At 44.8% G+C, this 15,052-nt stretch overlaps 2 protein-coding genes across 5 annotated transcripts in view; one reads left to right on the forward strand and one right to left on the reverse strand.

Annotated features, from left to right (window-relative positions):
- NEK6 (NIMA related kinase 6) overlaps window positions 1–3,682 on the forward strand; it is a 73,042-nt gene extending 69,360 nt beyond the window's left edge. For all 4 annotated transcript variants that reach the window (XM_019541016.1, XM_019541017.1, XM_019541018.1 and 1 more), the window contains one exon: window positions 1,753–3,682. In XM_019541016.1, the coding sequence (XP_019396561.1) occupies window positions 1,753–1,863 (111 nt within the window). In that variant the 3' untranslated portion in view covers window positions 1,864–3,682. The remainder of the gene's footprint in view (window positions 1–1,752) is intronic.
- A 1,346-nt stretch (window positions 3,683–5,028) lies between these two features.
- The window catches only part of PSMB7 (proteasome subunit beta 7), a 35,878-nt gene continuing 25,854 nt past the window's right edge, over window positions 5,029–15,052 (reverse strand). The window contains exons 7-8 of the mRNA XM_019541023.1: window positions 7,492–7,643; window positions 5,029–5,281 (exon numbers count right to left, since the gene is read on the reverse strand). Coding sequence (XP_019396568.1) covers window positions 5,170–5,281; window positions 7,492–7,643 — 264 coding nt within the window. The 3' untranslated portion in view covers window positions 5,029–5,169. The remainder of the gene's footprint in view (window positions 5,282–7,491; window positions 7,644–15,052) is intronic.

Below are 15,052 nucleotides of genomic sequence, written 5' to 3' on the forward strand. Positions count from 1 at the left end.
AGCCAGCAGCTTGTGTTCCCACATGATGCTGCGCTAGGTGCCCAGACGAGGCCGAGGCCTTTGCTGTTACTGCAACGCCTGAGATCAGTACAATCCCATCAGGTTGCTTATTCAAGATCGGGGTGCCCCTCAAGTCTTTGGTTAGCTGTCAGTGGTCGTAAACCTAATGAATAGCCCAGGCAGTTCATTTACCCCCAGAAAGCAGCAGGTCAAAGGATCTGTGGAGTTCACCACTGCCTTTTTGCAACCCAGTGTTCAGATGACCTGGGGAAGGGTTTCAAGATGTTGCTGCAAGGAGTGCCTCCGTTATCCCTGTGATAAGGCTCAAGCAGCACCTAGTGGGAACAAAACTGGCTGACTGCGCTCTTGTGGTGGGCTTTTCCCTGGTGCCACGTGAGCGGGCGCACGATCTCTGCTCGGGCTGCAGCCCTGGCCTCACGTTCATCCTGTGGAAATCGCCTTCTGGCCGAGACAACTTCCACTTCTCTCTTTGAAACACAGGACTTCACTCCATGCAGAAGTGAGAAGCTCACTTGGGTAAACCCAGCAATGCAGCTAAAGCTGTGTGCTTGATAGCAGCACGGTCACGCTTTTAATTACCATTAAAATAATTGGCACTGTGGCTACTGGGAGGATGTGAGAAAGATCAGAGGCTCAAGGCTCTTTCTCCCCATGCCTCGGGGGTACGAGCAGCTTTCAGTGTCTGTATAATTAAAAGCTACAATCTTTCATGTGCACAATAAAGGGGGTTGGGAGGTGGGAAGACTCCCGTCCTTCTGCGTTTAATTTTTTACTTATAATCAGTGACCCATCCTTTCCTCTGCTACGGTCCTGTATACAAGTGCATCATTGTCACTGCCGCGTCTCACGCAGCTACCGCTCTGCCACCTTGTATCCGAGGATCTTAGCCTGCTTTTCAAACTCCATTCAATCCTGAGCTGGCTAATTGCCATGGATTTGCTGCTAGGACTCAAGGCAGGGGTGCTGGGACCGGGACTTTCTCACACTACACATTTTGCTTTCCTCTTCAGCCATCTTCTCTGGCAAGGCTGCAGGCACGTGCCTAACAAGAAACCTGCAGTGGTGGTGGTTTTTCCTTGTGCCCAAATGCCCCTTGTCCCCCGTCCAGGAGTCTGGATCCCGTGTGAGGCTCTGTGTGCTCGACACCCGGGGCAGCTCCTGCTCACGCAGGACCCCGTCGCAGCTCCGCTCGCTCTGCTGAACTCGCCGTCACCTCCTCCCACTCATGACTCAGTGCGGCTCATCCTTCGGGTACACTCCTCTCAGTCAGCCATCTGCCTCCGACTGGCCACCCCCTGCTCTGACTCATCCAGCCCTTGATTTCAAGTCTTTTTAACACTATTTCTAGAAGAGATTTCTAGCTCTTTGGCTAAGAAAATGTATGGTGTTGCTGTCGAACCGCTCAGCTGCTACACGGGGCACATCTGTGTTGGGAACTACGCAAGCCAGTAGCATAAACAGCCTCACTGGAGTTTGCTATAGGGGACTGGAACATTGTAAAGAGCAGGGTGATGCGGCCTGATTGATGACCAAGCTAGACAGGAAGGAAACGATGGCACACAGATCATGATTTCTCCATGATCGTTCTTGGGGCGGGGGGGAGAGCACAGAAGCCGTGGGCCCTGCCCCACGCTCTTGAGCAGAGGCAGCTGTCCCTTCCCCTTGTCCAAAAGGCACGGGCGAGGTGTGAGGATCACACTTTTACAACTCTCTTTCCTTCCTTCCTTCCAGCTCCGGGAACTGGTCAGCATGTGCATATACCCTGATCCGGGTCAGAGGCCTGACATCGGTTACGTGCACCAAATAGCAAAACAGATGCATGTTTGGACCTCCAGCACTTGAAGCATCTGCAAACACTCTCTAAGAAAAGCCATCACAGCTTAGTCTTACTTGAAATTTATTTCTCAGATGAAACCGACTGGTGCCTAGTCACACTCAAGTGAGAGAGTTGAGCACTCATAGCAAGATGCTCCATTATTTCTGCAGGTTATTCAACAAGGACTCTTACACGGTGGTCATGCTTTAAAGTGACAATTCTGTGAGGTATTGCAAGTGTTTTGTTGTTGTTTTTTTTTTAAGCCAATAATGTTACAGATGTAGATCATTTAAGGGTCCTTTCTTAACTGTTGTGTGTAATCTAGGATAGATTATATTAACAAGGGTGTCTCATTGAGCATTTGGGGCACCCCCCTCTATCTTAACTGTAATGTGAAGTATTGAAACAATTCCTTCAGTGAAATCACGTTATACTAATGTAAGAATTGCGGTAGATTTTTGTGTAATTTGTATAACTGCTACTTTGCCTCTTCTGTACCTGGTTAATAGCAAATTCAGTTTTTAGTTCATATATTTTTAAAGCATCCAGTTATGTGTTTTTTAAATTCCCTCCTTTGCAAACAGGAAGTGGGGAGGAGGGAACATTTGTTTGAAGATTTTTTTTTTTGTAATTGAAAATTTAGAGTGAACATTTTGCTGATGCATTTATCTGTTAACTTGGCTATAGCCAATGCGGTGGCTTTAGCACATACCTGAAAAACATTGCTTCCATAAGCAATTTATCTTTTTAAGCTGTTTCCCCTTTGGCATTGATCTAGTTAGACTCAAAGTCCTTATTATGAATCAGTGTTACTCTAAGCCAGTTTTATTTTGGGGAAGAGACTATTACCAAATCCGATGGCACTTCAGTAAAACTGAAAGCAAAGCAGTGCTTTAGACCTCTCTGAAACAGGGATATTAGACTTAGCCTGAAAGAAGTCAGATTCTTTGCGCAACAGAAATTATAACCGAGGATCAGTCCATACCTATTTAACTGTGAAAGCTAAGTTATAAAATGTGAATTTCTTTGAAAAATGCAACCTGATTTGAAGGACACAGCTTGTTTAAAAAGACTAATTTTTCTTTTTTTTTTAAATAGATGAAAATTTTCAGTCAACTAAATTCATTCATTGAATCAATGATTACTGTCAAGTAAAAGTACTCACTGCTTTAAAACCTGAACATACGGATTCACGTTCAAGTGTTTCTGTTTCACCTGCCTTTTCAGGGAATCAGTGCTGCAGTTACTATTCTTGAAGGACGACAGCAGGGGAACAGGCCCTGTCCTGCTCCCCAGCTCCATCCGTGCAGCACGTGCCTTACTGCCACCACGGTGACGCAGCACAAGTGCCGGGGCACCCTTGTTCTTTAAGAAAACCACATAACCATTAGTCTTTTGGAAATCAAATTGGGGTAAAAGGGTACCATACCTGCAACATGCTCTTAATGGATTTTTTTTCACTACTTAAAGGAAAACTGCAGTGCCAATTTAACACCTCAGATCAACATTTAGAAATTTGATTGAAAGTGCTTTAACAAAAAGGGTATTAATTGCTGTGAATGATGCTGGTATCACTTAATGGAAGATGCTGTTTTTTCTTGACGCTTCCTAGCAGGAAGCCCAGCCCGGGCTCTCATTTGAGAGCCGGGAAATGCAAATCAGCATGAGAACGCAGGAGAGACGCTAGGACCCTCCCTACATTCCCATGCGAAGCTGTTGAGAAACTACCAAGAACCCAGGTTCTGGTTCATTTATTCTTGTATTTCAGGCTAGGAATCACTGCCTTTACACTGCAGGTTTCCTTTAAACCGTAGTGGCAACTACACATTCATAGATAAGGTTGTGCAAACGCCTATGTGGGTGTAACATAGAATTGGGTGTAACATAGAATTGGAGTTCTCTGACCGTCAGGAGGGCTCACGGTGTTTGAGCATCTCCATCAGTCTGGTCACTTTCTTGCTACATAAAATCTATTAGTGCTTATAAGTAAATGTATTTCAACAGGTAACTTTTTGCAACTGTGCATTTTTAGATAAATAAAACAATGATTTACAAAATCACCGACTTTCTTTGTACACGGGACAAGGAGGCCAGCGCTAAGCAACCCGCTTGTTATGGGAGTGTTGCAAAAAGTCCGGCTACTAACATTTTCTTGCATGCACAAAACTGGTTTCCAACTGGTGACCTTAGGTAGAAGATGCCCATACTTTACACATCAGACTCAACTTACCCTGAAATGGGCTAGTTAACAAAGCTAGGTGAGCTGAGCAGGACACAGGGGAGGCATTTTTAAGGCAATGCCATGTGGTATAAATCTGCCCCTCTATGGAAGGAGAGCCCAGCAAAGCTCCCAGAGACCAGCAGCAGCTAGTTTCCCAGTTTGGGAAGCGGAGAAGTCAGGCGCCTGGTTTCAGCTCAGTTTAGCCCTTCAGCACCTCCTGGCAGAGCATGGGCAAGCCCTTGGCTTAGTATCGAGGCTGGCTGGCTTATGAAAACTCCAGTCGGTCGTTCACCCGCTGTCACCGCAATGGCTCCCTGTGCATTTTCACATCAAACACCAAAAACAAGTCAGTTTACCCAGGCCTGGGAGTCTGGACCACCCACATCGTACCGAGGCCCTCTGGCAATGAGAGCCTGTCCAGGGTGCAGTGAGTAGCTTGCCTTCTTATCACCTTTGAGCAGTGCAGACCAACACCTGAAGCAGCCTGATCAATTTTAGACCAGCTTGTCACAACACGCTCGATGAGGCACCTGTTACGCCCTCTCTCCACGAGGCCAAGCCTCTACGACTTCACACATTTTAATGCCTTCCTGGAAAACAAAGGCCTGTAATAGGTAGTGAAAAAGCCCTGGTGTTAGCCCTATGCAAAGTACCACCCAAGCCTAGAAGAAACATCTCAGCCAAATAACTGAAAACTAACAGATAAGCAACGGCACTTTAAACAGAGAAGGAATCAGCCACACTCAGTATTTCCCCAGGTCTTCTCAATGCAGAAGTTCAGAGCAAGACCAGTCACTGATATTATAACAAGGGGAGAGCCCAGCTAGCTGTAGGTGGTGCTACACATGGTGCTGTGGGCCATGAGAGCGCATCACAATTCAACGTACAAAGGAGATGTTCCAGTTCTGTGAGAGCCTTACTTTTTCATCAGGTAAGAAACAAAAAAGCAGCAAAAATTAACAGCACGGAAAACAGGGAGTGAGTGAACTGGTCAGCACTCATTTATTTGATACTGATTTGTGTTTCCTTGTCATGCAGAAAGGTTTCTAATATAAACCAAAGCATGCCTAATACTAGAGTCTAGTGTTACAGAAAGACCATATACGACAGCTCAGGAAGTGTCCATTGTTTGCACGGTTTCATCCACCACTTCAATTTCCAAGAGAGCGACATTTTCTGAGAGAACAGCTGTAGTCCCTTTTTCGCACTTGTATCTACCAAACCTGTTGAAGAAAAGTAACACGTCAATTTGAAAGAATGTCCAATACAGGGGAACTTCCTCTGGTTACACCTGAAATTTGCCTTTCACGAGTCAGCCTTACTAAAGAGAACATCCATCTTAAGCAATTGTGGCAATCAACTTAGAGATGAATGCTGAAGATACAGGAAAACACCTTAATAGTTAAATGGAGAGAAACCACCAGACCAGACAGAAAGCGATCTTTAAAAATAAATCTAGTGCTGTGCTTTTCAGAAGAGCTCCTGCAATTTCTAGTAGTTCAGCATGTGGCCTATGCTCAGATCACCATCTCCTTCATAGTCCATAAAGCCATTTATGACACCTTATTTACTTTAGAAATTCAAAGCTACAGCATCTAAAAACTAAGCAAACCTGAAACGGTGAATCTGGTGACTCTGCATGTAGGATCTGCGTGTGGACCTGGCCCCACATCAATGCACATGAAAAAATCCCCAGACTGAATTTACACCAACAGGCTCCAGCTTAGAGGGACTTTATGGAAATGCGTCTCACTCGAGCCCATGCAGCTTTGTAGTGGGCAGTCTGACAGACTTGGGAGCACCTTTCTTTAAGGCAAAGCCATGCTAGTTAATGGCAGTGGTGTAGCCTTACGCCATGCAGAAGTACAGATTGCAAAATCCTGTAGCTGCCTGCCAGGGTTCTGATTCACTGACTAGGCAACCGCTTGCTGGAGACTTCTCCACATGCTTAGCAGTTTGAACTTTCAGCTTTTCCCTTGCCCAGCAAAGCCGACACACTGACTTGCTCATGCTGGAATTTCAACATTTCCATGACTTGAATATTCCCAGTATTTCCTGATGGCACCATGCAGCCGCACTGCTAGTAAGTACAGCCGCCACCACCCTGCTTCACTCCTTTTCTTCTTGGAGGTTTCTGCATTCAGGGCATTCAGAATGAATTTGCTTTGCCTTTTAAAGGAAGGAAGTGCTGCAGTAAAAATGACATCTTTTGTAAAGTTTGCAAGTTCTGCTGGCAACCTTTCCTTGTTGTCTGAAGAACTGAACAGCAAAAACTGTGTAGTGAGAAGGGGCTGTGCAGGAATCTGTCTCTCGCTGTGGCCTGCCAAATTAAAGAGCTGGAGAACATAAATAACACAAGTTTCTACATGATGAAAAGGTCAAGAAAGGGATGTTCCATGGGAAAGGAATGAATTACTGACAACCCACAACATTTATGGCTGGGAATGTATTGTCTTATTATTTAAATGCTAAATGTGAATTACATTTGGCAAATGCAAGATGTTCTGGTTGGACCAAATGTAACTGTGAACCACATGGATGCTCCCTGCAACCATTTCTGATCACTTCTGGGACGTTTCTCTGCTGTAGGGAAAACTAGTGAGCAGGACTGCTGAGCACGTGCGCATCATCTCGGGCACAGCATGTTCTCCCACACCCTGGTCAGGCCTCACTGTGCAAGAGCACGACCAGCAATAGACTGAATCACAGCAGAGCGCCCGCAAATCAGAGCTATGTTGTTGTTTTTCTGTGCCCACAGCGAAGCGTTGTGCAATGGCTAATGATGATCTGTGCTGCAGCGCACTACGTTTCTGACTCCCTAGGCTAGACTTAGGTTGACCTGTGAAACTCGCAGTAATGTGCACTGAGAGTCTGAGCTCACTTGGACTCAACGGATTCCCAGCCCTGGGTGGAAGGAAAACCATGCTGCCCTTGTGTTCGCAGGCCTGGGGGCTCAGGAAACAAGTGCCTGGAACCCCGGTCCAGTCTCCGATTAGCCAAAAGGTTCAGGGTTCCCACAGCTGAAGTGCTAGTGTCTACAGCTTGCACATAAAACTCCTTCTCGAGAGTTCTTGTATCACCCTTCAACTCGCTTCACCCATGAGGTTTGTCTTGCTTTCAAATTTCTGCAGCAGCCCTTCCCCTCCCCGTCCTGGTCGACTGAAGTGTGAAGCCTGTTGATGGCGACTTCCAGACTCGCGCTCGGTGTCACCACAATTCGGGCAACCGACGCATCCACAGGCGGCAGGTACTTGGTGTGCGACAGGACAGACATCTCAGCGATCCAAGCAAAACTCATGCGTCTTCTAGAAGTCTGAGCTATCTTCAATTTGTTGCAAATTAGGAATACAGTAATAAAATGCCTGAAAGCATCATATGAATGGCATGCAAGTCTGGGAGAGCAGGGACAAGACAAGACCTCAGCAGTACTAACCTTTCCCCCTTTTTGTTGGCTACATCATAAGGACGGAGAAAATCCAACTTGTGCTTGCTTATAACACAGAGATCAATGTTACTGCCAGAGCCCAGATCATTGTATATGCCAGCTGCAATGGCATCTCGCACAAGCTGCTTGGCTTCCTCTTCCTGGAAAGAAAACAAAGAGACCATTGTTTAGTCCTTCCGGTAAATGTGCAAGTTGTGCTGCAAAGCGCGCTAGATGGCAAAGTTGCCGTCAGTGTCATTTCGTTAGTTAAATAAAAGGGAAAGCTAACAGAGAAGTGCGCAAAAGAACAGAATGAATCATCACAAGAGGGGGGTACTGCCTAGAGGCAGTTGCCCTGGGGTGGATTCAGCTGGATCACTGGCACCATCACGTGGAGGCATGCATTGCTGTGCAAATCTTTAAGTCATCTTGAAGAGGATCTCTGTCTCTCCCTCCCGCCTACCAGCAAAGTACTGTGGAGCCTGAGAATCAGTTTACTGAGTCATGGTCATCTGTTCACGAGTCTGCTCCTAGGGGTTTGGTATCGGACCCGTTCTGATGAAGATGGCAGGGCAAGACCTGAAACTGTAAGGGGAGGAAAAAACCTGGTGTTCATAAAGGCTGTCTTCTTTCAAGCCTTAAATGCATATGTGTATGGTAGCTGCAATCCAGGTTTCCCTGTAGTACCCTCTGTGTAACACTTGCATACAAATTAATTCAAAGATCCATACTACTTTAGTTACAAGCCTTCCCTGGGTAGAGACTATTTAAACATCCTCTATGGCACTAAAATGATTTGTATGATTTTGTAATGTAGCCAACTTGGGTTGCAAAATTTATTCTGCTCATCTGAACAGTAGGTGTGTTACAGCAGAGTCTGGATCTGGACTGAACGGTAGTAGTTAGCTGGCTAGTATTTTCTTATTCCAATCTAGTACGGAAGCAGAAAGCTATGAGGGGGCCTCGTGAACAGTCAGTGCAAGCAGGAGAGCAGACGTTAGTCAGAACGCTACAGTTCGAGCCGGCTTCTTTTTGGAGTTTTAAATCTTGTTGCATACTCAATTTGGCAACAGAGCAAGAATGGGAGCATGGCAAGCCTTAGAGAAACTATCAGAGAAGAGCATATATATTTACTAATTCAGAACTGTAAAATCAAATATTTGTAAATGCAGATATTCCACAAGTAGCTGATTCCACAGACCGTACACACAGTCGACATGGCAACCAAAGTACAGCACATACATTAAACAGGCTCCCAGTAGTGGCAGTAATGTCCAGAGCTCACTTAAAAATAAGGTATAGATGTAGCACACAAAGTGAAGAAGGAAGTCTGGACTCAGAATTAACCCTGCCGTTTCCCAGTATACCCAAGGCAACCGTTCCCAACATGGCTGAAGCTGTGCAGTGCTGAGTCCTGCAGAAGTTCAGAAGCTGCTCCCTGTCACACAGGCACAGCTCTTTGGTTAGCACTGCTAATACAAATAGTCTGTCCTCTACAGCAAGGATGTGCATTTCCTTAAATGTGCACGGTGCAAGCGTTTGACGTGCCCCATTTCTCAGAAATCTGACTTGCTCACCGCTGCACGGTAGGTATGCAGGAGACCTGGCAGAGACTGCAATCAGTTCTGAGAATCAGACCAGTGGCTGCACAATAATCTTCAAATAAGCATCTCCTATAAGAAAACCTTTCAACCCCCGCACGAAAGAGTACATGACAACAGACCTGTTATTCTATACACACCTACAACAAAACCCTTCAGAAAATTACTTTGTTTGGGGCAAAACTTGCTCTATAGAAACCATATTTTTGGATATGGTGGATCACATCCCCATTATAGTGGCCTGTCCATAGCCTGCAGCAGAAAACAGCTACATTAGCTCCCTCTACAGACCCAGCCAGAGAGAGCTGTGTTGGAAATAAAACCTAACACCTGACTGAGAACCACTGACCAGACCCAGAGCATTGCAAGTCACTTTTCAAACTTGTGGAAGCAACATCTTCACAATTACCCGTTGGAGCTGACCACGTGAATCACGCTGGGGAGTAGGCCACTAGCACACAGCCCTGGAAAAGGGGTTCAGCGTGGACCGCGCATCGGGAGCCTCTCGTGACTCACCGTCTGCCGCTAGTGACTGCAGGGGCCCCCTGCCTTCCCTCCCACTCAGGTCAACTTCCCTGAAGCAACCAGCAATTGCTTTCACAGAGAACAAGACATTTATTCCTAAACTTTAAAAGATGCGATTAAGCAGGGTTGAAAGATAGAGAAGAGCCAACCAACCCTTCTTCAAATCACTGGGTCAGAGCCAGTGCTTTAAGTCAGCAACACGTACTGCAGAAGCAGAGTGGGATACGACTACTTTACAGTCACAGACAGCGAGAAGGACAGTAACACAACCTGCTGCACCCCGAGTCCACGTGCTGACACTCTGGCTTTGCCTATGCATTTGCTATCATTTCCTAGAGCTCAGAAAGCAAGCCATGAACCATGTCAAAAGCCTATTCAAAGACCAACAGCGTTATGTTAGCAAATGAATGGTACTGAGAAGTCAGGGTTAAAAACTCTTCAGCTACTTTGGCTGCTATGAGATCTACAAGAAATGTGTGTTTTAATTGATTTCCTAGCCTGGAAAAAAATCTCGCCATGCTAGGACTGGGTCTCTTTAGTCTCTTTAAACTGTGACAGGAAGGATTAAGCCACTCCAGATGCTGCGGTGACAAGAATTTTGGGGCCTCGCTTTTTGTTTGAAAATATCTGATGGCTGGCTTGTTAATCTTTGCTCGCTGGCCAAGCTTAAGGGATCACCCGCTCCCCTTACCTTCAGAAGCAACTCTCCGGAAAAAGAGCAGTTTGCAAAAATTCATCTGGCAACTCACAGTCGGTTGGCAACGGAGAGGTCTCTTGCCCACCCCGTTCTGAAGTAAATTCAGCACTGCCTGGCAGAACGAGCTGGGTATAGGAGTAGAGATGAGGCAAAAAAGATCACGTGCAAGGTACAAGCGCGCCGTTTACCGACTTGCAACGAACGAGCACGTCACGCTATTTCCATCTCGCACTGTTTGTTTGCTTAAGGTTTTTAGACGACAAAAATCAAAGCAGTCTCTTGTCAGTGTTCATATGCTACCGGTTAGCACGCTGCGTGTTCGTTTAGGCATTAGGACCCATGCACTACATAAGAATTAAGGCAAGAAACAGAGAACAGAAAGATTTATTCTCATCTGCAATAAGCACCACAAGCAACGCTGTGTGCCAGCGTGAGGGTCTCGAGTTAACCTGCTGTCCCACCGAGGCTTAATGGGGCGAGGGAGCTTGGAACTTCCAGCTACCCCTTTTATTCAGATATATTCATCTGAATAGCCGACTCGCTGCCATGGGAAATCCTGAGTGCAAGGGCAAGCTAGCTTTCAAAGCTGGCTTTGCAAAATGCAGCTCTGTTCACATCACGTGAAGCCCTCAAACCTCTCTCATACTTTGCCACGTGAAGATAACCGTTCCAGGGGATGTACTGCACTCCTAGACTGCCATCAGCTTCAGGCAGCAGCTACACAAGCCCCAGCATTCAAGTGCAGCTCAAGAGGATCCCCAAAGCAGCTCGGCTACAATCATGTCTGTTCCCGGTGCACACCTCGCGTTCTCCAGCGACCCTCCGGAGAAGAGCTTGTTATTAGCAATGTTCAGAGTCTCACAGCTTTATTATGGCATTGACCAAGAGGGCTGTGCTCAGCCACAGAAGTAGCGCGGGTTCTTCCCTCGCTCCTACTTTACCCGATGCCATCTTGACGCGTGTTCAGCACACCTCGTACAGATTCCCTCGGAACAAACAAGCTGCTCATTTCTGCGCATTTCCCATAGCAGGTGACTTTATTCGCTTGGCTCAAGAATAAGTTCCTCGCCTGGATTCCTAGCACGACAGGGACATTTCAGTTCTCTTTGGGCAAAACCACACACTTTAAACTCCAAGATAAGCCAAGATGAAATTTTAAATCAAAAGGCAAACATTATAAATGGCTCAAGACAAAAAGTCGCACTGTCCTTAGCCTGTGGTACTTACCTGCTTCAGTTTTCCTAATGGTCTTGGCTTTTGCTAATCTGAGCAGAGCTGCAGGTTGTTCTTTTTGGGTTTTGTTTGTTTCTTGGTTTTTTAATGTAAAACCTTTCTTCAGTCCTCTCAGTATGTTAAGTAAATAAGCATTTTGGCACTTTTTTCTTTTTAAAATGCAGCCTATGCATTACACTATTGTTAGCAAAATACTTTTTAAAAACCCAGAGGAGCCAAGCAATCTCTGTCTGGTAGATGTCTGTTATAATTAAGATAGTCTCAGAATACTAAACGCCAGAGGACCATAACCTGCAATAGTTGGACCCGTTTCATTAAAATGAAGTCATTTTAATTAAATCAGAATCCAAACGCGACTGAAATATTGTTTTCCTCCCATTTTTGTAATTTAGAAAGATGACCAGAACGGCCTTGTGAAAAACCGCTCTCCACAGTAGAGACCCTGCAAGCAAAGTTCTAGCAAGGAGCGGAGATTTTTACAGGCAGAAAATAGGGGGTTATAATGAAAATGCTGACACAGTCTTAACTACAGTGGCATGAATGAGTCACTGTAATAATTAATCTAAAAAACCCTAAAAGTTCAGAGTATATAAAAGGAGCGCTTCCTACTTTATGGTTGCAAAGACCAAGCTAACTGGGAATATCATTCTCTCGGGTCCACACTGCTTCTTAAATGAGATTACAGTAAGAGTGATGTACTGTAATACAAGTCAGCTGTGACAAGCAGCATTTTATAGAGCTATCTGTTTGTCTCCATCACTACAACACACAATGTGTCCCAGGACTCCAATGTGCAACTCCATTTACCACTACATGACAAATGGGCAGCACTTGTAAAAGGCACAAAGAGGTCCAGATCAGCCATGTAATGGTCACCACAGCTGTACCATAGTGCTTGAGGGGGGAAAAACAGACCCCCAAGTTCATTAAACTGACCAGTAATGGATCTTTCAAACCGTGCCTTAGGAATAGTACAGTAAAGGCTAAAATAAATAACTCAGCATGGAAGGCTAATCTGAAATGGTGTTTGATAAATTATTTATAACGTAGACGATTGTCTGCATTTAATATTGGAGCTACTGGTAGCATCTTTAAAAGATGATTTATGTGTTGTAATGCCATTAAACTTTATATTGGCCCACTGCTAGCTATAAAGTCTGCTGAGATTTAGAGAATGAGTTTTAAACTGTCACTGCAACATCATAGTAGATGGAGACTGTATTAAATCTTTACTTTAAACCTGTTATCTGGAGAGTTGCATTTTGTAGACACTCACAAACTGATAGATTACCTCTCTGCATCTGCTATAGGGAAAGGCCCAAATAGCACTGCGAAGGAACTTTTCCACATGATTCTTGTCTACAGGCAGAATCAAATTTCTCTTCTTGCTTAGTTGGAATTTCAAATTTAAAAAAATCACTTAAGTGAAAATTTAAAGGACTCTGCTGCAGTGGATGCAGTTATTTCTACATCAAAATAATCCCATCTTTGCTAAAAGCTTTTAGTAGAATTCTATCACGTGTGCCTACTAACGGCGCAACTAAACACGGTAGCTGCAGCTGCTTGGACAATACTGTTTCTGTGATGTTCTGGATACTTGGCAAGGAAGTTATACAGGAGATGTCTTTCTGTTCAATCTTTAAATCTGTGCGAGATTTTTTTTTAAATTAGATTCTCAGCAATGTAGAAGAAATGTCTGGGAATGTCTGTTGCCTGGCCAGCAATATCCTGGTTTGATGTCATCTACGCAAGTTAAATTCTCCAGCACATTTAGTGGGGGTTTTTTGAAGCATCAGCAGACAGTAAAGCTTCCACAGGACACAAGCATTTTGCAAAAAACCAAATCAGACAGTCGTCAAAGTGGGCTCTTCCGTGCTCTGATGAGATCTGTTCAAAGTCCTAACTGTACTGAGAAAAGCAAAGCCCACACACTACTGTAAGGGAGAAACAGAGGTGTGAGGAACAGTGGCGAGAACTCGAGGACAGACGTGTAGTAAAAATCTATAAGAAGTGTTGGGAGTTTGGGGTTAGGAAAATGATACCTCTTGAAGGACATAAGTGCCTACAGAAGGATAATTAGACTTTGGAAGAGTAATCAGCCGACTACAGTATGTGAAAATGCGGATGTGCCTGTCTGCTGGGAGAAATTGTGTTGAAGATCGATACATAACTGGAAGCAATGCTAAAATCTTCTGGGAAAGCCCAAGGAGACAATGGAGCTGTGAAGACAGCTCTAAAGCAAAGTATTTGGATTTCTTTTCTTTCAAGGGAAGGTTGAAAGCCACCATTTAGTCTAAAAGGAATCTGTTTTGGCTATATTTTAACTTGAACTGAGATGATGAGAGGAAGTGTTGGTGTATTTAATTTTAGTATCTCAAAGGATTTAAATGCCAGTAATATATCACAGTACTTCATGTAGTTTGGGGTTTAGGTAATGCGTGTCATAGGTAGATGAGCAATAACGGTATTTTTGAGCTACAAAGCACACAGCTAGGCATTAACTGAATATAGCGCATGCCCTAACAAAGAGATTTTACTTTGTTTTCATCTCACTTTGTCCAGGTGAACCGAGTTTGTGAGGGCTCTCCTGGGATTTGTTAAGTTTAATTGAACTGCATCTGGTGCCAATGGTGGGGGGGGAGTTATTGACATTGTCTTCATATTCTGTTTTGTTGCCTTTTCTTCCCCCGTCATCTTCTGTATGTACTATAAAGGGTCATGAAGGAGCAGTTAGGGGCAGAGAGTAGAAAAAAAAATCTTATAGTTTGTGAACAATGCAAGATGGGGCTATGGATGGATAAGTATGCTTGAGATATATGGGGGGACAGACAGGACCTGGGGCTTTTTTGAACAGCTAAAAAAACCGCCCCCAAGCCTGTATTTATATGCCAAAAAAATCGCAGCAGGAGGATGAGTGATCAGAAGAGGAAACTATTAGGACTCCTGTACATTTGGTGTGGTCAGTGCTCTGCGAGCCCAGAACCTGGCAGCTTAAGCAGCGGCGGGAGGGAGACGTGCATAAGAGGAGAAAGCAAACAGGTTGTTAACTTCGTGATTACTCTTCTCTGCCTCTGTCATCCTCAAGCTAGGTGATGAAACACCCCGAGACTTTTTGGATCTCACCAATATCAACAGTAAATAAAGGAGAAGAGGGACACAGGAGGTCGCTGCATTTGTCACTATCCTTAGACGTACAGCATAAGAGAGGGATGGGAGCGTTGACAGGACAGAGCAGAGGCTCAGTGCATCTTTGAAGAGAGTGATTGTATATTTAATTGCAATGCATTATTAAAAATCTTATCCTGCATGTTCAGTGGGAAACACTCAAAGCTTAAGGAGATCAGGTGAAACAGTTACACAGAGTAAAAACAAGGAAAGCAATAGTGAAAACAAAGGTAATCACCGGAAAGCGCCAAAAATCTTCTGCTGCCAAGATTCGTTTGCCAGAACGATGGCCTATGAAAATGCAATGTATTTTGCTCGTGTGCAGAACAGTGCTTAGGTGGTGCCGCAG

This window comes from Crocodylus porosus, unplaced genomic scaffold (assembly GCF_001723895.1).
Source record: "Crocodylus porosus isolate Cpor-Errol unplaced genomic scaffold, CroPor_comp1, whole genome shotgun sequence".
NCBI classification, from domain to species: domain Eukaryota; kingdom Metazoa; phylum Chordata; order Crocodylia; family Crocodylidae; genus Crocodylus; species Crocodylus porosus.